General features: G+C 41.3%; 1 protein-coding gene across 1 annotated transcript in view; it reads left to right on the forward strand.

Moving 5' to 3' along the window:
• Positions 1-22,882, forward strand: part of RSPRY1 (ring finger and SPRY domain containing 1) — a 35,291-nt gene extending 12,409 nt beyond the window's left edge. The window contains exons 3-15 of the mRNA XM_034425504.3: positions 2,103-2,155; positions 4,686-4,798; positions 6,320-6,446; positions 7,116-7,174; positions 9,302-9,368; positions 11,009-11,140; positions 12,891-13,006; positions 14,554-14,697; positions 16,905-17,016; positions 18,518-18,620; positions 19,774-19,926; positions 20,150-20,254; positions 21,927-22,882. Coding sequence (XP_034281395.2) covers positions 2,103-2,155; positions 4,686-4,798; positions 6,320-6,446; positions 7,116-7,174; positions 9,302-9,368; positions 11,009-11,140; positions 12,891-13,006; positions 14,554-14,697; positions 16,905-17,016; positions 18,518-18,620; positions 19,774-19,926; positions 20,150-20,254; positions 21,927-22,023 — 1,381 coding nt within the window. The 3' untranslated portion in view covers positions 22,024-22,882. The remainder of the gene's footprint in view (positions 1-2,102; positions 2,156-4,685; positions 4,799-6,319; positions 6,447-7,115; positions 7,175-9,301; positions 9,369-11,008; positions 11,141-12,890; positions 13,007-14,553; positions 14,698-16,904; positions 17,017-18,517; positions 18,621-19,773; positions 19,927-20,149; positions 20,255-21,926) is intronic.
• Positions 22,883-23,470: the final 588 nt, after the last annotated feature.

A 23,470-nucleotide genomic window follows, 5' to 3' on the forward strand; every position in this document is an offset into this window, starting at 1 on the left:
GTAGAAGGAATGCTATGCAGGTTATTTGGGATGCTGGAAGAATGAAAGAGGTGATTTTAAACAAAGAATTGAACATGTGTCACTTACTACAGGTAACCTTCATGTTACAATCACTTGTTCAGGTACTGCTTGAAGTTACAACAGTGTTGAACTAAGGGAATTACGACCAGTCCTCAAAGTTTCAGCCTGTGATCAGGATTGGGACACTTGGCAACTAGCTTGTTGCAATTCAGAGAGTGGTAGCATCCCCTAATCACGTAACTGCCATTCACCACCTTCCCTGCTGACTTCCCACAAACCGAGTCAATGGGGAAGCTCGAAAAAGGTTGCAAATTGCAACTCCCCCCCCCCTTTTTTTTTTGTGGCTTTTTTTCCCAAGCATGGCTTGCTGGGAAATTCTGGGAGTTGAAGTCTACAAGTCTTAAAAGTTGCCAAAGTTGGACATTCCTGTTCTAGGATACCTTTGCTGCTGTCAAAAGCTCTCATAATTCTTTAGATGATCATTCTTTATCAGCTATTCTTGTACCTCTTGTGTCTTTTCTGGCAAGGAACGAAGCACTCTGGGCATGTTTGATATTGTAAGCAAAGACGACCATGCTGGCTGTTACTAGTATAAGGATGTAAAACAGCCAGGCAGCCCTGCATATTCTCCTTTGAGTTCTATAATTAAAGACAGACAGAATATCAATGTCATACCAGACATTTGCTTGCATTGAATTTCGCTGGTGCTCTTTATGAAGCCCCTTCATTGGCTAATTAGTTCTGTTCCTATTTCCATTGGTCTTTTGTTGAGGAAAAAAAGAGAATCCTGTTTCACAAAATTGTACTAAACCATCTTTTCCCCCCCCACATCCTTGTATAAACAGCTGTAATGGTTATTCTGGTCTCTGCAGCAGTAGCTTGAATGGCAATTTATTTCACTTGGCTCCAGTTATCCTTCCATAGAATCAAGTGTTCATCCAGAAGGTTACCCCCCTTTTATCCCCCAAATGAACATTTGTGTTGCTGCAGAGAGTCTCTCCCTTCGGGGTCTTTTTGTGTGGGTCGGAGGGGGGCAGAAATTCCGACTTGGGATCTGCTTCAGCCTCCTGGTGCAGGGCTTTGGGCGAAGGCTGGAGGGAAGTGCTGCTGGTGGCAAAGAGCTGGAGGTCCTTGTTCCAGTGGGACTGCCTCATGGCCTGGAACTGGCTGACCATCTCAGCCTGCTGAGCGTCCAGGCGCCAGTACCTGGCCTTGCACTCCTGCAGGTCTTCCCTCTGCTTGGAAAGCCTATGCTCGTAGTCCTCAGTGAGGTGCTTCTGCTGAGCCTCCTTCTTGGTCAGATCCAATTTGAATTAAGCCAGCTGTTTTGACAACTCTTTCTCATGGTGGCTACTTAGCTCCAACAACTGCTTCCTGTTGGGGTCCTAAGGAGCCCAGGCAGACAGGCGAGGAGTGGCTGGGCAGGGAGGGGTGAGTAGAAGCTGGTGAGGCGCTCCTCGATGTGAGTGACATTGAGTTGGCCACGCCCACCCAGTCACATGACCACCTAGCCAGTCATTAGGCAGATCATATTAGTGGTCCGCGGGATTTAAAATTATGAATTTAGTGGTTCCTGAGGTCCGAAAGGTTGGTGACCCCTGGAGTAGAGTGTAACCATTCTACAGATTAGATAGAGAACTTTGTCATGAGTTGGGGTTATAGGTAGTCCTTGACTTACAGCCATTCATTGAGTGACTCTTCAAAGTTACACCAGCACTGAAAAGGTGACATAACCATTTTTCACATTTATGACCACTGCAGCATCCGTGTGGTCATGTGATCAAAATTTGGATGCTTGGCAACTCACATGTATTTAGGATGGTCATGTGATCACCTTTGGCAACTTTTTGACAAGCCATGTCAGTGGGGTTTCTAACTTAGCAACTGCAGTGATTCACTTAACAATTGTGCTGAGAATGGTCATAAAATGGGACAGAATTCATTTAACGACTGTCTTGCTTAGTTGAATTGTGGTCGTAAGTTGCAGACTACCTGCACTATTTTTCATTCAATGTGGGCAGGTAGAAATGTACCAACTCGGTAATAATTAACAAGGTTTTTACTTTTTTTCCCCCTTTTAGTGATCAGGAACCTCCTTATTCGATGATGACCTTGCACGAAATGGCAGAAACAGGTATTTCCTTTCTGTTGGGTGGCACTTCAGTTGTTCTTTGCTGAAATAAACTTTTCACTCTGGAAAGAAGTACAGAGTTGCAATGTGTGTTTATTATGTGAGGTTGAGCAATTATTTAAATGATACCTCTGCCTGACAGCAAGCTTGGTAAAATAAAATAACTATTTCTTTCATAATTATAAATGTACCTGTTTAATCTGGCTAAATTTATGAATTATGCCATTTGAAAAAATCAGCCTGCCAGCTGACTTATTTTATTTCTACTGCGATCAAGTAATTCATCTTAGAATCACCAAAGGAGCAGCTACGTACTTTTCATCTAAATGGAAAAGAAAGTTGTAATTAAAAACCAAGAAGGTTTGCAGGAGCAGGGAAGACCTTCAATGTGTACAGATACCTCTCGATTTCCCCCAAGCTGCTGTGCATATTAAGTATTTGATTGCTTGGCACAGTTACAAAAAGTCTAAATTATTCTATTCTGGGGCTCCAAGATGAGTTGAAGAGACTGGAAGCTGCTCATAAAATTCTGCAGTTTGGTAGCATATCTTATGGGAAACCTACATACCTACACAAACCCACAACTGGATACAGTCTTTGACTTAGCAACCACAGTGAAGCCTCTCATTGTGATCATAAATCAGGACAGATAAAGCGGGCCATCATGTGACCAGCCCAGTTTTATGACCATTTTTGCAGCAGTTGTTAAGCGGATGCTATAGTCATTAAATCTGAGGCCTTCAAACTTGGCAGCTTTAAGACTTGTGGACTTCAAGTCCCAGAATTCTCCAGCCAGCTATGCATTAAATGAACCCATTGCTTGTTATGGGGTGTTTTTGGAAAAACTAGAAATGGTCATGTGACCACAGGACGCTGCAGATGGCTGTAAATGCAGGACACTTGTGTGAGTGGGAGGAAAACTTCAGAACCAGGTCATAAATACCTTTTGGGGGATCTAATGGAACCTCAGTCACTAAGTGACTGGTGTAAATTGAGGCCTACCTACTACCTACCTGTGCTTTCTTTACTCAATGCCGTTGTGATCTCCTGTATTGCATGTAACCATTCTAAATTTAAGCTGTTCTTATTGTTCTGAAAACAGAAAAGCAGTTTAAGTCTCGATCCTGCTGTGTGCTTTGCAAAAGCTCCATCGTTATTTTTTTCTTCTTCCCCTTTTCCTTCAAGAAGGAACTAGGAGGTAGGCCAGATTAAAACACTGTTCCTGACTAAAGTGATTACAGCCATTCTTGAGAATTTCAAAGTTCCCTTTTATGACTAGCAATTCATTATGACTCAATTTTCTGTACATATTGTGGAAAATATGATTGAGTGTCTCTGATTTGCTGGAGAAAGAGAGTCTATTTGGATATGACTATTGGGTACAACATCTCCCTCTCCCCCCCCCCCCCCGGCATTTCTTTCTCCAATTTAGGGTGAAGCAATGTCTTTTTTATCTTTAACTCCCATTAAAACACCATACAGAGTTTGGGGATTTCAAAATGACATTGGGGAGTCAATGTGTTTGAGTTTTGTCCTTTGCCAAAGCCCCACATTTTGGGCAAAATCCCCTCAACTTTCTTTGGATAATTCATTCTCTCGGCCCAATTTACCTTATGGGATTATTGTTTTGGGTAAAAACCAAGAGGAGAGGCTCCTGAACAGGAGGATATACAGCTAGTTCTCAATTTACAACAGTTCATTAAGCGATTGTTCAAAGTTACAGCGACTTATGGCCACTTATCCCCATGGTCACGTGATCAAAATCCAGATGCTTGGCAACTGGTTCATACTTACGACCATTGCTTTGTCCCAAGGTCATGTGATCCCCCTTTTGTGTCCTTCTGGCAAGCAAAGTCAATAGGGAAGCCAGATTCACTTACCGTAACAATCATGTGCCTAACTTATCAACTGCAGTGATTAATTTAACTGGCTAGAAAAGTCATAAAATTGGGGGCAAAGCTCACTTAACAAATGTCTCAACAGAAATTTTGGGCTCAATTGTGGTTGTAAGTCAAGGACTACCTGTAAATCTAACAAATGAGATGGCTTCAGCAGAAAATGGAGATAAACCTCCCCATCCCGCACACACGAAAGAGAGCAAAATCCGACTCTGCAGGAATTGTGGAAACTCACTAATAGTCTTGCATGTGATAAGATAAGATTGACTTCAGTGGGGAATATTTTGCTCCAAAACGTATTGTGTGTTTCACCTGTGGAAAGTGTCAAGTTCCATCTGTAGCACCATCTGCCCAAAGCATCCTGGTTTCCACAATCTTGTGTAGTTGTATTTTGTACAAGTGAAAATTTGCCCTGACATTCCGTTTGGTTATTACGAGTGTCTGTCTTGACTCCCAAGAGGCCTAATTTTGTCCTGCTATTCCACTCTGGATCAACAGCCGATCGTTTTATTTTTAACATATGTCTGAGATGATTTGTCCCATTGAATGCTGATGAAATCCTGTTTTTGATTAGTGATATATCTCTCTATTCCTTTAAGTTAAGATATTTGTTTTTATTCTTTGGTGGTTGACAGATGAAGGATGGCTGGAAGTTGTCCAGTCCTTAATAAGAGTTATTCCATTAGAAGACCCTTTGGGACCAGCTGTTATAACTTTACTCTTGGATGAGTGCCCATTACCAACCAAAGTAAGTTAAATATACAGATTGATCAAATAAAATACCTGATTAAATCTAAAATTAAAGCAACCGCTTTAAAGGTCTGCTTTAATCTCCTTGATTTTAATCTCCTTTAGAAGTGTGCTTTTTTTAAAAAAAAAATGAAGGTCTCAAATGAATAAAATATCTCAGTGTGGTTGAATGGGAAATGTTTGTCAGTTTTATATCAAAAATATAACTTGAATAAAAATTCAGAAAAAAAATAAAAAAACAGTGACTCAAATCATGTGTTCTGGCAAAACCAATTTGATATTATTAATACAATATGTATCTTTCATAGTAGGTCACAGTGTAATGTGGCCTCAGTAATGCTAAACATACAGATATTGTTTATATAATTAATTTTCCAAGTTCTATATTATATTATTCATTTTAATTCATCTGTCGTCACTAGTTGTTCATATTAAAAAATCTATAATTTGTACCTTGTTAATTCTTAGTTGTTTTTGTATCCTATTGCTGTAGACATTATATCTATGTTTTTTCTCATAATATTAAAATATCGAAAGTATTCGCAGCCCAATAACAGGAATCTAAGAACTCCTGCTTACAATTTTGTATTTTTTCTTTGAAAAGCTGATAATTCTATTATAAAATGTTCTAAAAAGTTATCTGCTCTGAAAAAATAGAATACCATTTAAAAAACTAACTAAATCTTAGATAATTAGAATTCAGTATGTGATTCCTAATGCTGTATTTAAAGATGTAATTTCACAAACTGTGTCTATGTCTATATATATATATATATATATATACACACACACACACACACACAAACAAAAACAGTAGAAGTTTGAAGCAGCTTCAAAATGGTTACATTTGCTAACTGCTTATAATGCAATTATGTATATTAGTTTTCTCCAAATTGCTGATCTTTTGCTTCAAACCACAATCCACAGTGACACCTAGTATAGGGATAAGGTTAACAGACATCGTCCACAATGGCTTGCGTGTTTTCTTAGGTGTGCCTTTTAGATGTACAACTTAAGTATATTGGTTTTACAATGCAAATTAATTATGTTTGCTTGAAGCACAATGGGAGAAAAATATGGCTTTTAATAGTGTTTCTCAGCTTCCTTCAATCTTGTGACTTCTAATTAAATATTGTGAGCCATCACTGTTTGGTGTCTTATTGTCCGTATTGGAAAGTCATCTTAAGTAAAAGTCTCTCCAAAAGAAAAAACTTAATTTTGTTATTTCATAGAAACATAGAAAGCAGAAAAAGATTCAATGGTCCATTGAATCTGCCCTTTGAGGATTTTTGTTGTTTTCTTTTTAATTCACTCCTTTATTTTTTTAATTATTTTTATTTTATTTTATAAATTTTGTTGGTGCAATTTCAGTGCTTGTTAGGATCAAGGGTTATTTCAAATTCAGTTTGTGCCTGTATAAGTATAGATAGGTTACCTTATACGGTACTAAGATATGAATGGAATGGAACGTTTCTTTTGGTGATCTGACTTTCAACAGCCTGCTCCTTTTCCTGTGTAGGATGCATTGCAGAAATTGACAGAAATATTAAATTTAAATGGCACAGTGGCTCTCCAGGATGCCTGTCATCCTGCCAAACATCGGAATACCACTGCGGTTCTGGGCTGTTTGGCAGAAAAGCTTGCAGGTAAAGATTCTGGGATTTCTTTATGTCTCTTTGGGGAGGTTACAGTTCAATTCTGTAGGACTTCTCCACACACCACTGTTGTTTTTAGGTTTTACAGCCTCACCCTCTCCTAATCTATAATAAATATATTGTCTATAATTAGACATCTGCTCATAGAGCATCCTTCAGATAGCATGACAGTGTTTTAATCTCTTTAAATTAACTTGTAATCCCTGGTGCCATTTGCCAGAATGCAGTACAGTAGTTTATGAGTGGTAGGAGTGAGATGTTTACATATAGATTCCTGTTCTGACTCCCATATGGCAATATCTACAGAGGGGAAGTCTGTTTTCTCGGAAGGAAGGTGGGAAACAAAATGTCACTACTGAATTTAACCAACCTTTTTAAAAGGACAAACAAGACTGGAGGTGTCAGATTATGTAAATCACTTTATGTGTTGCTTGTATTCTTCTGTGGTAATGAGGGAGAGGGAGAGGGGGAGAGAGAAAGAAAAAAAACTTAGTCAAAAATATTTTTGCAGCTATATCTTCTTTGCTGCATGCTTCTTCTGTCTGTAAAGCAAGAGAACTGGAAAGGCAGTGCAGGGTCCTAAACTTTTCTGAAAAGACTTCTTAAACAATGTAAAACAGCACCTTCGATGCACGTGTTTCATTTTTAGTGTTTTTACAGGCCCTGCAAGTATAGGTTTACTCAGCCAAGGAATCTTGGAGTACTTACTGCAGAGCTTGGTGAGTACCAAAATAAATCAGTATGCTAAGTATTGTGCGTGTAAACATTTGAAGGGATTTCTATGGCCTGATCTCATTTAGTCTTGTGTCACTAAAAAAAGGAAGCCGCAGCATAGTGTGTCCAGCCATTGCAATTATTTTTCAGTGGCACAGTGAAGGTTGACAGGTTTTGGTAAAGAAGAGAAGAGCCACAGTTCAGAAGTTAGCATGTTTGCTTAAGACACCGACATCTCTCCGGGCCAGTCTCTACATGGTTACTGTCAAACTTTTCAAAAGCTGCTACTAATGCAGTTAAATACAGAAACACCATCAACATTTAAATTGAACAACCTTTTCACTTTTTAAGGCAGTCAGGCAACATGTACTTGACAATTTAAGGGAAAGTAGCTGTAAATTACTTACGTGCTACTAAAAATACTTGTGCATCTACTGTATTCTTTTCTTTAATCATAGATCAATTACCCAGAGCTGTGTATAGCATGGTAATATAAGGATTTTGGTTTAAGGAGCAGCTGCCTTTTTACTTTTAACAATAATGTATTAGAATTGAAGTCACTGTTATTTTACATAAAATCCATGCCTACTTTTCTTCATTTTAGCAGTATAATTTACATGGAGCGTGGGGATCTTATCATTAGTCACATTAAAGCTTCAGAAGGGATTCTTAAAATGATAAAGGCCTCTCCTTCAGCTTTGTCTGGAGGCTGCAGAAATGTGGCTTATGATATCAGGGTAGGTGGGCCTGGAATCAAAACCTTAAGGCCCCCATTTAATCTTTAAACCTTCCCCCGAAGAAATACATGAATCGGAATTGGGGTGAAGGAGGTTTGAGGTGGTTCTGCAATTGTGGAAGAGGTGAAGGCTGCAAATGGGATGGTGTAACTTGGGGGTCCCCAATTCCAGAACTGTGGCCCATTTGGAACCGGGCCCTGTGAGCAATGAACAAGCGTGTGTGCACGCGCGCAGCTCCGCTTGCACTAATGTCGGCACTCGCACAGAAGTATCGGCCCTCTCCCATTCGGAATCGGGTTGTGAGCAGTAGGCGAGTGTGTGCGCGCGCACGCAGCTCCACTTGCATGAATGGTGGGCACTTGCACAGAACCTTCCCCCTTCAGAACCAGGCCACGCAAGCAGTGGGCAAGTGTGTGCGCGTGCACAGCTTTACTTGCATGAGTGTTGGGTGCTTGCATTTGCTCACAAAGCTCCATTTGTGGGAGTGCAAATGGAGCTATGCACGCTCACGCACACTCCTACCAATAACAACCATCCCTTCTCCTCCACCCCCCTGCCGGGCCACCAAGCCAGAAAGGTTGAGGACCTTTGGTGTAACTTGTTGTTAGTTGCGAAGTCATGTGTGGCCCATCGCAACCCCATGGACAATGTTCCTCCAGGCTTTCCTGTCCTCTACCATCCTCCGGAGTCCATTTAAGCTTACGCCGACTGCTTCAGTGACTCCATCCAGCCACCTCCTTCTCTGCCGTCCCCTTCTTCTTCTTTGGCCCTCAATCTTTCCCAGCATTCGGCTCTTCTCCAGGGAGTCCTTCCTTCTCATTAAGTGGCCAAAGTATCTGAGTTCCATCTTCAGGATCTGGCCTTCTAAAGAGCAGTCAGGGTTGATCTCCTCTAGGACTGACCGGTTGGATCGCCTTGCAGTCCAAGGGACTCGCAGGAGTCTTCTCCAGCACCAGAGTTCAAAGGCCTCAATTCTTTGGCACTCAGCCTTCCTTATGGTCCAACTTTCACAACCATACATTGCAACTGGGAAAACCATAGCCTTAACTATACGTGGTGTAACTTATCTCTGCAGAAACTATGGTTTGGAAGATGAGGAACCTTTTTTGAGTGGGGAAGAGGAAGGGATGATCCTGTAGCTAAAACTTCTGGCTTTTTCACTTGCTAAACTAGAATAGTTGTCTTATTTCCTTTTGTGTAGGAAAGCAGTTTGTATTGATGCCTGGCTCTCCGAAGTAAGCCTTGTCTTCAGGCTATTTTTATTGTGTTAAAGAGTATTTTTTTTTACCCACACAAACACCACCCCCCCCTTTTGTTGGAAAAACTAACCAACGCTTGATTTTGAAGACAAATTTGAGGAATATTGAATGCAATAATTTCCCTTCTTTATCTTAGGAGTTCCAGTCCCATCCGACTGTCATGCTTTTTGCACTAATAGCCCTGGAGAAGTTTGCACAAACAAGTAAGTGTGCTCATTTGAAATGCAGAGTTAAAGACAAAACAGGTCCCAGGATGGGTTATGATCTGGGATATTTACAGTATTTTGAGCATTTATATGGCTGCCCAAATCAAACAGCATGACTTTGGCTAGCATACAAATAAAACAATACAAAAAAAAAACCATGTACCATTAAAAACCAATTAAAACAATAACATGCAACCAGAACTCCATTATAGCTTATCCAGAGAGCAAGTTCAGTGCAGTAATTAAAGCACTGGGTTACAAAATGGGAAGCTGTGAGTTCTAGACTTGCATTACACATGAAGCCCAGCTGGGTGACCTTGAGCCAGCCAGTCTCTCTTGCCCTAGGAAGGAGGCAATGGCAAACCACTTCAGAGGTCTGCTCCGCTCACCCTGACCCAAAGACTTGGGGAAAGAACCAGGCCTCATCTGCCTTTTTGAAAGTATTCAGGGGTTGGGTTTATTCTTTTCTTCCAAATTCCTACCTGGCTGTGGTCAAGAGTGGTGGTAGCATCAGTGTTTTAAGCAAATAACCAGCAGGTAGCAATTTATGTGGGAGCCAAGATCTCCTTCCTGCTGTTCCTTTCACACCACTGGAGATGGCAGTGGAGAAAGCAGGAAGGCTTGTCAAGCATAAGTTTTGAATCCTCAGCCGCTCCCTAGGTGCGGCCTTCAGGGGCGGAGAAGCATGACAAATTCCGTCACCCATTAGGACCTTGATGATGCTTGTTGAGGACTTCTTCCCCAAATTTCAAAGCTGCAAGAGACTAAATTCATTGTCAAGAAATGGGGACAGAACTGATGTGCCTCTGGTTTGACCTGCATTGTCTGTGTTCAAACACACATTCACATGTGTTCAAACATGAGCCGCGGTGGCGCTGTGGTTAGAATGCAGTACTGCAGGCTACTTCTGCTGATCACCAGCTGCCAGCAGTTTTGGCAGTTTGAATCTCACCAGGCTCAAGGTTGACTCAGCCTTCCATCCTTCCGAGGTGGGTAAAATGAGGACCCAGATTGTTGGGGGCAAGAGGCTGATTCTGTAAACCGCTTAGAGAGGGCTGTAAAACCACTATGAAGCGGTATGTAAGTCTAAGAGCTATTGCTATTGCCCTCCCATCCATCCATCCATAGTTGGCAGTAGTTAGAATGCAGTATTGCAGGCTGACTGCCGACTGTCAGCAGTTCGATCCTGACTGGCTCAAGGTTGATTCAGCCTTCCATCCTTCCGAGGTGGGTAAAATGAGGACCCAAATTGTTGGGGGCAAGAGGCTGACTCTATAAACCGCTTAGAGAGAGTTAGTAAAGCACTGAAGCGGTATATAAGTCTAAGTGTTATTGCTATTTGTGTATCCTAAAAAAGAAATGGATAGTAAAATCAAGATGCCACTGAGCTGAATTCAGTTCCTGACAATGACTGCATCTGGAGTTGCTTTCTTGGCCTCTGGCCCTGACTGTCTGCCAGCAGCTACTGGCTGCTGAAGCTTTAATGGATTATGGTGGAATTTATATAGTATGAGAATGGGGAATATGGGGGGGGGGAAAGTGGGGGGAGCACAAAAGCCTTTTTTCCTTTCAGAAATGCTGAGTTTTTAATGATCATGATTTTCCCCCCCATAATTGTGAACCCATTCCAACTCTAGGTGAGAATAAAATGACAGTTTCCGATACCTGCATCAGTGATCAGCTAGTTTTGTTAGAGAAATGGACAAACAATCCAGACTATTTAAAACGCCAAGTTGGATTCTGTGCTCAGTGGAGTTTAGACAATCTGTGTAAGTAATAATGTTTTTCTACTGTGAAGGTGATGTTTCTAAACAGCATGGTTATTAGAAATGTCTAGTGTTTGCAGCAAAAGTAACAACCCTTAACACTAATACGTTTATAAAATAAACTTGCATATTCATTTCATCAGATGTTTGGGGGTGCAATTCCTGAATGGTATACAAGTGGTATGGATGAACATACGTTGGTAAGATGGAGCAGGAGGAGGAGGAAAACTGAGAGAAGCAGCTGTTTCACTGACATACCACTGTTGTGAATTTTAATTCTTCTAAATCCATATTGTTTTTAGCATCTGCGCTTAAAATGTAATATTCTCTTGGTTAGAGATCTGATACACTAGTAATGGTGATTATTAGGGCACAATATAGTATAAATTGGGAAATCAGACAAATAGAAATAATACATTGTTTTGTTGCAAGGGGTTTCCAAACTTGGCAACTTTAAAACTTGTAGACTTCAATGCGCTGGCTGAGAAGTTGTGGGAGTTGAAGTCGATAAGTTGTAAAATTGTCAGGTTTGGAGAATCCTGTTGTAGAAGAGTACAACCTATCAGGATTCTCCATTACTGAAAGGGAGCAGGTAAATTAGCACATTTCTCCATCTCTGCAAAGGTCTTGTTTTAATACTTGTGCTGGCATTTAGCTATAGATCCAATTCTCCACTGTTGGTAATTCCAAGGAAAGTGGCACATACAATTTACACTATTAATCAAGTGTCTTAATGAAACATAGCCATGAACTTGTCCTGACTGAAGAGGTTTTAATTGGAGATTCTAAACTCCAATTAAACTGTTCATTTAGCCTGGAAGCTGGGTTCTCTAGACTTTTCTTTTGTAGATTAAGTAATGTCAGCCAAAAAGACAAACTGGTTTGAGACCCAGATCCGGAGGGGAAAGGATACAAAATGACACCAGTGTTATTTGTCCTGTTTTGAATGCAGATGGTGTTAGATAATCTAATTCATTTCTAAAACAAATACCATATCAATTTTCAGAAGATGAAGTCCTTCATTAATGAAAAGCCATTGAAATTGAATTTCTTAATTGGTAAATTGAAAGTAACCTCTTGCCAGCAGCTAAATGTAGCTAGTATTAATAGAATGCGTATAGAAGCACAGAATCACAGGTTTTGTTATATTCCGTCTAGTTTAATCAGAGAAAGAAGCTTTCTGGAGAAATACCAACTACAGTATCCCTAGCCAATATTTATTTAAGAGCCGTCACTCTTAAATTCAATATATAACTGCATTTTGGGGGATATTGTATATTAGTATCTGCTCTGTGCAGGTTCCTTTTTGCAAGCTCCTCTGCTGGTGGTGAGAATGGATCCTCTCATCTTGTTTAGAGACATGTAGAAATCATAGTCCCTGGTTTGCTCTTCTTTTGACATGCTAAAATTGTAAGGGAAGCTAATGACTCCAATTTGTTAGAAGAAAAACCAGCTAGGGATTCCCATTTGCACATAATGCTAAGCAAACCACAGATGGAGCAGTTATGCTTAATTGCTTTTGTTGGCAGAAGACAAGCAGGAAGCATTTAGCATGTGGGCTCATTCCCTTTAAGCCCAAATTCTAAAGAATTCAATCTTTGAATGCCTGTCATTTAAAGGGATAGTTGCTTATTTGGAAAGTGTTTGATTCATTCTTAAATGGCCGGAATTGGGCAGACGAATTCAGTTTTCTAGGTTACCATTACTACATTGCTGAGATAGCCCGTATAACCATTCCTCTTGTTTCCTGCAGTTTTGAAAGAAGGGAGACAGTTTACGTACGAGAAAGTCGACCTGACCAATATTAGAGCCATGCTGAACAGCAATGATGTCAGTGAATATCTGAAGATCTCGCCGCATGGGTTGGAGGTAGCCTTGTGTGTGTGTTTTTGTGCATTAATTATGAAATACTGTTTATGCCGGCTCAATTTCCCTGAATAGCAGGGGAGGTCTGGAGGGAGGGAGTTTCTATGAACTAAAAGACATATTGCTTTCAGAGTGCATATTTTAATTATTTTGCTTTTAACTCAAATCAGACAGCATTTAAAAAAAAAAAAACATTTCTGTGTAATTAATGGAGGAAAGTGCATACTATAAAGGCATGCTGGGTAAGATCTGTAGCTCTTTGGAGACACAAAATAAATACAATACTTTCTTGATTGTCTCACCACCTGGGTCTTAGCTTGAGAAAGGGAGATGGGCCCTCTTTATTGGTAAGTGCATGGAGATATAATATACAGGCAGGCAGGCCTTGGCTTACAACCATAATTGCGACCAGACTTTCCGTTGCTAAACAAGTGAGTCATGCCCAGTTTTATGACCTTTTAGGCTATGGTTGTTAAGTGAATCACTCCACTTGTTAAGCATATGCAGTTTCCCCATTGACTTTGTATGTCGGAAGCCAGTTGGGAGGTAGCAAATGGCGATCACCCCAGGATGCTGTAACAGTCATCAGTGCATGCTGGTTGCCAAGCACCCATATTTTGATTACATGACCCTAGGGATGTTATGAACGTCCTAAATGTGAGAACCCGTCATATGTCACTTTTCAGTGCTGTTGTAACAAGTCACTAAACAAATGGTTGTAAGTCAAGGGCTACCTGTGCAGCGATGAAAGGTTCCAGTGAAGTCTTGTCCCATCAAACCTGGCATCCTATTTTGGAAAAGGCCAAGTCAGGATTTCCCCCCATTGTTTAAAAATTGACTAAGGGCTTGCATTCAGGACCTGATATATAAGATCACTGGGTTAAACCAAACTCCTATTCAGGGGTTGGTGTTTCCAGTCTCCGAGAGAGTCTAGTAAAATGCTTATGGTCTTGAATTTCTGATAAAATTCAAAATGGCAATTTTTCAGAGCTATGTAGTCCCAAAAAGATCATGGTTATTAAGCAGAGCAGTATGTGGCCACGACTTGCAGTTTTGCTACCTACTTCTCCATTGACTCCTCTTGTTGTTGCCCGGCTGTGAAGCATGCCAATGGCAGTCACGTAATCACGGGGTGCAGTGACAGTCATAACTTCCTGCTGGTTGCAAGCAACTAAATCTCAATCACCAGATCAAGGGGACCCCAAAGATCCTAAGTGTGAGGACCAGTCCTGGAGTTGAGGGGTCTTTCTTTGCTAGATGACTCAGTGGAATGGTTGACAACACATCTCCATTCCTTGCATATCTTCATCCTTTCTGTATCAGATGTTCAGTGATCTGCCCTCTCCAGCTCCAAGCCTCAAGATGAATAATACTGCGGCACCCTGGATTCCTAGCCAGTTGACTGTGCTGGTTGAGGCTTCTGAGACTTACAATTCTCCCAACAAATATATGAGATTAATAAATTGGGAGGCTGAGCACTTTAATGTGCCTTTTGGCGTCAAATTTGCACATGGACTTTAATTTTTCACCCCCACATTTTTGTCTGCTAGGCCCGATGCGATGCTTCGTCTTTTGAAAGTGTCCGATGTACCTTCTGTGTAGATTCTGGAGCTTGGTACTATGAAGTCACAGTCATTACTTCCGGAGTGATGCAGATAGGATGGGCTACAAAAGACAGCAAGTTTCTCAATCACGTAAGTGCTGCTCTCGTCAGTGGGAATCTGTCTATCAAATTGAACTGGCACCGGACAAACCCCCCTATCCTCTCACCTCTTCATCCCACCTCTGAAAGTTTGACTTGAAAGCAACTTACATGAATAATATTCTTTGTGGCATGTTTGCTGAACTACCCATCCTAGCAATATTTTCCTGGATTTTGCTGTACTGAGGTATTTGTAGAAGCCAAGTAATCACTGGCTTTTGGTATCTTTCACACAGAGTAGAGAAGGTAGTCATCTCTTGCAGGGGGCATGGTGAATCATTCACCCTGCTGGTGTTGTGGCCCGCCAGCAGCCAGTGGATCTGGCAGCAGATTCGGAGAGTGAGGAGGTTGGGGAGGAACATGGGCCAATCCTGGAGTCTTGGGAAGGCTCTGACGAGTACTCTGCGTCGGAGGCAGAGGGGGGGCCAGGGCTGTCTGACTGTTATCAGCTGCCTTTGGAGTCAGACATCAGTGAGGCAGACGAACAGCTGGATCCTGTTCCCAGTGTGCGCTTGCGCAGAGTTGCCAGACGAAGAGAACGGCTAAAGAACAAGGGTCGACTTGGGAATAAGGCCACAGGTAGACGATGAATGGCCTGTCCCAGAGGGAATAAAAGAGGAGTGAAAGGGGAGGGGAGTTTGCAGGAGACAATTAGTTAATTCCTGCATTTTTGCCAAGTATTGCGGCGTCTGAAAGATATCGGCCTGGCCACTCTCCAAGCCTGATCAAGGTCGGTAATGGTGAACTATCTTGAAAGACTGAGGGAGAGGAAAGACTTTGCTGGAGAGGAATTCACTGTAAATTAAATAAAAGGGGTTTATCGGGACGAGGACTCAGCTTCATGCTGCTGGGGAAGCCTAGGTCAGAACAGCTGGTGTTGCTCTTCAGGCTGGCTGATGGCCATTCATAAAGCGGCGGGACGTGGGGGGACTCTGGACAGGGACCTGGGAAATAGAAGTTCAGAGCCCTGTTCATCTTCCAGGCTCATTTGGCAACCTTCAGCTTTTCAGTTTCTTCCAACTTAATCTCCACTTTGAAGCAGATCTTGATTCTCTTGCCCTGGTTGTATTCCAATAATTGTTTACTGGTCACTAATGGGCAGTGGGGTGGATGGACTTATTGCCCATCAATTCCTTCTGGGGTTGCTTTGTGAAAACAGGTTCAAGGGTGTCTCCTCCCAGCAACATGGAGAAGGGAACAAGGTTCAATTGTGTTACGCGGAATTGTTTTGGTTTTGATCCCGTTTTGGTCATCACATTACAATAAAGATGCTGAGACTTTGGAAAAAGTGCAGAGAAGAGCAATTAAGATAATTAAAGGCCTGGAGACAAAAACATGAAGAACAGTTGGCGGATTTGGGTTTGGTTAGTCTAGGAAAATCCAGTATTTGAGGGGCTGCCACAAGGAAGAGAGGGTCAACCTATTTTCCAAAGCACCAGAAGGCAGGACAAGAAACAATGGATGGAAACTAATCAAGGAGAGAAGCAATCTAGAACTAAAGAGAAACTTACTGACAGTGAGAATAATTAACCACTGGAACAGCTTGCCTTCAGAGGTTGTAGGCCCTTCATCACTGGAGGTTTTTAAGAAAAGATTTGGAAGTCACCTGTGAAATGGTATAGGGTCTTCTGCTTGAGCAGGGGGTTGGACTATAAGACCTCCAAGGTCCCTTCCAACTCTATTCTGATTAGTATTAATATTTTGATAATACTTAAAGTTGGAAACATGCGGGTGTTGTAGTGAAATGGTTTTATTTAGTCATATTTTCTCTTTAAGAGTTCCTTCTGACAAATCTCTTAACGACAATAATGGTTAACCTTTTCTGGACCGAGTCCCCAATGCGCGTGTGCCCAAACCCCCAAAATCCAACGTGTATGCGGCCCCCGTGTATGTGGCCCGTGCATGCGCGGCAGAGACCTGACGACCAGCTGGCTGCTGGGAAGCGCGTGTGCATGCATTGCGAAGCTGAACTGGGATGACAGCTTGCATGCCCACAGAGAGGGCGCTGTGCCATAGGTTCGCCATCACGGTCTTACCTCTAGCCCTTTTATGCTTTGACCCATAGAATAAGTGGGGAAATTCCATTCAGATCAGAACACCCGTCTGCATCGTATTGTGATCCTCCTCATTATTAGCCAAAGGTGTAGGCAGAACATGACACATCCTTTAATGAAATACTGTATTCTATATTTCCTGAAGGAAGGTTATGGTATCGGGGATGATGAATACTCTTGTGCTTACGACGGCTGCCGGCAGCTGATCTGGTATAATGCCCGAAGTAAACCACATTCCCACCCATGCTGGAAGGAAGGTATGATATTGTCCCACTCGTTTTCTCGTTGCTGAAGTTGGGTCACTATCCAGTTGGCCCTCATTTGTTTTCTGTTATCCTAGAGTGTAGAGCACAGCACAGTGATCTAATTTCCAGCACTAGGAAAATCTTACCATGGGAGCAGATGGAACCAATTACAAATAACTGGCTTCCTTTTGCTCCAGGTGTTTCAACCAGAAGGTGGGCAGCCATTTCTTGGGGATGGCATAATTTGGATTGCTCCATTGAGCAAAGGAATTGGGCTCAAGTGACCCTTCCTGTCTGTGATTCTAGCACAGAGACTTAAAAACCGGAAGAAAAATGTCATGAAATAGATTTTTGAACAATGGAGCAAGATACCTGCAGCTGCAGGAGTCTCGCTCCCCAGTAGTCTTTTTATGGGGATGTCTGTACACCTGTTTCCTGTGCTTATTATTAGTTCAGTGCTTCCGCAGTGATCTTGTGTGAGTTCAGGAGGCCTTCCTCCATTCATGGAAATGGAGTAAATTGCAAATACTGTAGCTAATTAGTAGGCTAATGTTTTGGTAGGCAGAATAAAATCAATAGAGAGCATGTTGTGAAGATGGCAGTGACTTTGTAGCAAGCCTGAATTAGTCAGTCATTCATTTATGACACGGCTGCATTTCATGGACATCACCTTGATGAGCACCATACTTCTCTTAATATGTCAAACCTATTAAGACATAAACATATTAATTCATCTTGGGGTGGAACTTTTGCAGCATCCCTCCATATTACAGATTGTAAATAGTTTGGTTTTAAAAAGAAAGCATGTTCCTGCAGCCAAATTCTGTGTAACTTTCTAAATCCTTTTTTTTTTTTAATATGCTGAAATGCTTTTGAAGATAAGGCTGTTAGTAACCCAACTAGTAAATCATGGTTGGCATATCAGAAGCCAACTTGATAAATGGGTTCTTTCTCTCATATATGAATTTTTATCCCCTTGCATACCATTATTTCTAGAGTAACTAATGTCGATTCTGATGCTGATTTAGCTTTTGTTTTAACCAGGATTTGAAGCAGGTTTACAAATCCTGGTTGAGATAACACCTGGTATTGATAGTTTTCTTGGTTTTAGTTAGATGGAATAAATACGGTTAAAACTGTTAAAAGGAAGAAGATAGCATTTATTCTAAGATAGCGTCCCTGTTTGCAAGACTGGCTTTTAATTTGTAAACACGTAGAGAACAGTCATTTTATCTACTCCACATATCTGAATATTTATTGAAAGGTTTTTATACATGGGGATAGAAACACACAAAAGTGGGAAAGATGGAAACACAAATCCATAGACTGTTTCAGGCACCTTGCTTAGTATGGATTGGGTGTTATGGGGAACACAAATGTAGCCCAACTACTGGGACCCTTTCAGTAGTTGTCAGATAAGACCTGAACTCCCTATTCCTCTTTTGCAGGATATAGTGATCGTGTCTGGGTGATATCTTGTGTTTCAATCTCTTGTTTTCTTATGTTAACTAAGGTGACACTATAGGATTTTTACTGGACTTGCAAGAGAAGAAGATGGTTTTTTATTTAAACGGGAATCAGCTTCCTGCTGAGAAGCAAGTGTTTTCATCAGCTATGTAAGTTCATTCTTCTGAGGGCGATGCCCATTTTGCACTAGAAGTCCGTCTTTGCAGAATTAGCAATAAATATTTAGTAAAATAAGACTTGACTCTGAGGAGGCCCAGAACCTGAAGTGCCCGAAGGAGCCCAGCTGTATATACAGATTGGTCTGATTCAAACAAAATGTTAATCTCCAATGAGGATTTATTGGCTTGTGTTTTAACTAAGCATGATGGGTAAATCCACTCATTTTGATTTAATACAGTATTAAATCACTGGGGCTTGTGTAATAAATCATGGTTTTTTAAAATCCTCACATATGAACACTAGTATGGCTTTGCTTTGGCCTTTTAAAATGTCCTTTCTATTTTCAAGTACAGCTGACCCAGTTCCTATATTATTCTTTCCCTTCCTCCACCAGCCTATTTTCTTGGGGAGATCCTTGCTTTGTGTTTTCTGTGACTATTTTTCTGTCCCTATTGAGTTTTCTCGAAGCTTATTTCTCAGCTTCTTCCTTAATGGGATATAGCAATTTTGAATTCCCAGGTCCCTGCTGCTAAGAAAAGGAGGGGCAATTGCTTAAAGTGACACATTAACAACAGTTGCAAAATAAAAAATAAAAAAATTGGGTCAGTCATGGGTGACCTGATTTTCGACGGTCACAAGTTATGATCATGATGGACAGGCTCCATTACAAGACCATCTGTATGCTGTCCTCAAGTTACAACCATAATGGGGCCTGCCCATCCCGACCATAACTTGTGATGATTGTAAATGGGGTCACCCTTTTCTGGCTGGGGAATTCTGGGACTTGAAGTCCATACATCTTCAAGTCGCCTAGCTTGAGAAACATTGATGCAGAGAATGCCCATCGACCCATGCTGATAAATATCACTCCTAGCCACAGAAGTCATCTGGGCCTTAAAAAAATAAAAACAACACCTCCAGCTGTGAATGCCACTACCCTTGTGACATCCCTTCTCTAAAGGAAGCGTTAGGGATGATGAAGGTTGTAGTCCAGGATTTGGAGAGCCACAAAAGACACACAGCCATTGGCTGGCTTTAAAAATCATGGTTGTTTCCTCTCACCTCTCACTATGAAGAATTAACTCCCAACAGGTAGCTAGTATTGTCACACTGATTTTTGTTTTTCATTCTTTTATTGCGCAGTTCCGGCTTCTTTGCTGCTGCTAGTTTCATGTCCTATCAACAGTGTGAGTTCAATTTTGGAGCAAAGCCTTTCAAATACCCTCCCTCTGCAAAATTTAACACCTTTAACGATTACGCGTTTCTGACGGCGGAAGAGAAAATCATTTTACCAAGGTAACGTGCGTGGACCTGGGAAGCTGGGGTGCACTTTTGTGCTCTGCATCTTCCCTTTATTTGCAGATAGTAAATGATTGACTTCCTCGGGTGAGGAGTTAATGCATTGCTCACATCTGTAAGCAATACATTAACTCCTCACCCAAGGAAGACATTAAGTGTGAATATGAAGCCCCCTGTCAGTTGTGTGTCTATTTTTCACCTCCTCCTATTTAATCTTCAGACATAGACGCCTGGCCTTGTTAAAGCAAGTGAGCATTCGAGAAAATTGCTGTACGCTTTGCTGCGATGAAATAGCTGACACAGAACTCAGGCCTTGTGGACACAGGTACTTTGAGAAACAGTGACTTTTGATCGACATTTCTTGTAATTTCACACACACACACACACACACACACCCATTGCCCTTGGCAGTGTGGACACGTGCCAAGCCCGTCTGATCTAGATATATACCCATGTTTGCCCGAAAATAAGATGAATTCTTCTATTAATTTTTGCTCCAAAAGACACATTAGTACTTATTTTCCGGTTAGGTCTTATTTTGGGGGAAATACAGTACTAAATGCGTCCATCTGGCTGATGATCTTAACTGGGGCTTATTTTGGGGTAGGGCTTATATTACGAGCACCCTGAAAAATCATGCTAGGGCTTATTTTCCGGTTGGGTCTTATTTTCGGGGAAACAGATTATATATAGTCCTCAATTTATGATTTAGCCCCAAATTTCTGTTGCTAAACGGAAGCTGGTTGTTAAGTGGGTTTTGCCCCATTTTATGACCTTTCTTGCCACAGTTGTTAAGCAAATCATGACAGCTGTTAAAAGAATCATGCAGTCATTCATCAAAATTTGGCTTCCCTCATTGACTTTGTTTGTCAGAAGGTCACAAAAGGTAGTCACATGATCCCAGGACTCTGCAACCATCATGAATACATGCCAGTTGCCAAGCATCCTGAATTTTGACCACATGACTCTGGAGATGCTGCAAAGGTCCCAAGAGCCAAACTTCGTCCCTAGTCACTTTTTTCCAATACTTTCATAACTTTGAATGGTCATAAGTGAATGGTTGTAAGCCAGGGACTACCAGTTCTCGACTACCAAGCAATATTCAGCATTGTGTCCAAATCAACCCTGTGGTAGACAGAGCGTTGTGTTGTAAACCCGGCCTCTGTCTCAGTGACTGGTCTTGCCTCACACCACTCCAATCACCATCTTGCTGACTGGCACGCAGCTTCAGCGTGCAAGAGAGGAAGTGCGTGCTGCTTTCCCTGTTCAGGTCTTGCAAGCTGTTGCCCAATCTGTTTGGTGCTGTTCTGATTTTTTGAGAGGGTTTACGTGGGTGACTCCCTACCTAACAGCCCGAGAAGACCCAACTCCTTCTCTTCCGCAAGGCTCTATCCCATCGATGTATTTATTTATCAAATTTATGTAGCCGCCCATCTCACTGAAGGCAACTCTGCGCGCCACAGAAATCAAAAAGTATAACCCCCCCCTAGCAAATTCAAGTATAAGAACCATAATAATAAATATCCTAAAAAACCAAAATGGAACCATAAATGGAAGGAGAATAAAATGGATCTCTCAGCAATGAGGTCATCAAGAGGAAATCTCCAGTTGTTCATGTCATCCTTCCCAATTATCCCTGGATTAGATCTGCTAAGAGGAAGTAAACGTCGCTTGCTTAAAATCTGTGCTGGTGTTTCTCAACATTGGCAACGTTAAGATACATGGACTTCAACTCCCAGAAGTCCATGTATCTTAACGTTGCCAATGTTGAGAATCACTAATCTATGCATTCCCACATCCATATGAAAAGTTCCTGCCCTAGAATGCACTATGTTCCCCCGTTGATTCCAAATATTTCCTTCAAGATAAGAGGTGAGTGGGCCAAACCCACAATAATCTTCAATATATTTGGCATCTTTTTAACCCTTTAAAGTTTGCTTGACGCTCTTCTAGGAAAGAAACCGCCTTAACTCTTCTTGCATCCTTGTCTCTTTCAGCGATCTGTGCATGGAATGTGCCTTGCAACTAGAAACCTGCCCTTTGTGTCGGCAAGAAATTCAGACCCGCGTCCGACAGATTGCTCACATTTCATGACACGGGGAGAACTCGGTCTCTTGTGGATTTGCCAACCAGTCCATTCCATCCAGCGCCAGAAGGCAGCTCAAAACAAGCTCCATCTCGTGTTCCGTTTCCCCCCTCCCCCTTCCCCCAGGCCGAAGCCCAGCCTCCTCATCCCCATAAAGATCACAGATGGGAAGCCTGTTGAATTGCTGCAACGTATCATCCTTGCGAGATGCTTTCTTTTCAGCGGTCATGAAAATTGGTGGTGAAAGCTGACTTACCATTTAATTTATCCCTCCTTCAAGATTGGTTAGGAAAGCCTTCTTCATTTCTTTCTCTGGTTAATTTTTGCCTTTCCTTCTCAACTCCTTCCATTCACACACTGAAGACTTTGCACTGGAAATGTTTAATGCATAATCTCCTAAAATGGGGACTTTGTTTTGGTAGCCATTATGCATATTTTTTTTATTACTTTGTCACTGTAGCTTCCTGCTGGTCAGAGTATAACCCCTATATATATTTTGGACTGTTAGCATGGAAATGTTAAGAGAGACTTGAAATCGACTTGAAGAAACTGATTTCTGAGGAAAATTGGTTATTTTCATTCATAGTATTTCTAATTCCTTCAGTTTCAGTACCTACAATTTTGTGAAAGAGAAAAAAGCTAATTTTCAGGAGGAATTCTTACAAATGCAGCAACAGACTGGAGATAGTTTGATATTCTAGGTATTTTTAAGGTACCATTGATCATTGCTTTTTTTAAAAAAAAACAATCTGTCCTTGCAAGTTCTGTACATTTTGAAAATAGTGAGCTACGGATCTTAAGATCTGGGAAGAATATGGAGCAAATGTGTTAATATTGTTTTGAAGAAATACATGTTTGAATAGCAAATAGCTTGATTTGGTTAACTTCTACTTAAGACGATCCTAACTATTTTTTATATTATGGTGTTTACTCAGGCGACTTCTGTAAAACAGTTGCCTCAATCTTGCTCCTAGTTCCCTGTGGATTTCTGAAGAAGCAGAAGTCGTAAGATAGTACAAAGCCATATCAAAATGTTCATCCTGAGATTAAATAAGCTGTGCTGGATTTTAAGAAGAGAGGGAGATGGGGAAGAAAAAATCTCAACTTCACAATTACCGGTAACTAAGTTGCAAATCATTATAACGTTACAGATGAGTTTCTGAGACAAGAACAGAATAAACTGGTAGAAAAAGTACTCAGGAAAGACTGAGTAAAAGAAATTGCATAATCCTTTTTAAGTTTATGGCATTTCACTTCATGCTAGCATATTTATTTATTGCAGAGTCAGGGAAATGCAGCTCTTACTGGAATGAAAGTTGACCCCATTTTGCAGTTGCATCACAAAACCAAACCCATAAAAAAAATTTTTAAAAGTGGATGTGGAGTAATTTAACTGTTAATATTTAACACGTGCGGAGCGTTTAGGAGCTCCCTGCCTCAAAATGGATTCCCAGG

This window comes from Pantherophis guttatus, chromosome 11 (genome assembly GCF_059756535.1).
Source record: "Pantherophis guttatus breed Tessera chromosome 11, ASM5975653v1, whole genome shotgun sequence".
Lineage (NCBI taxonomy): Eukaryota > Metazoa > Chordata > Lepidosauria > Squamata > Colubridae > Pantherophis > Pantherophis guttatus.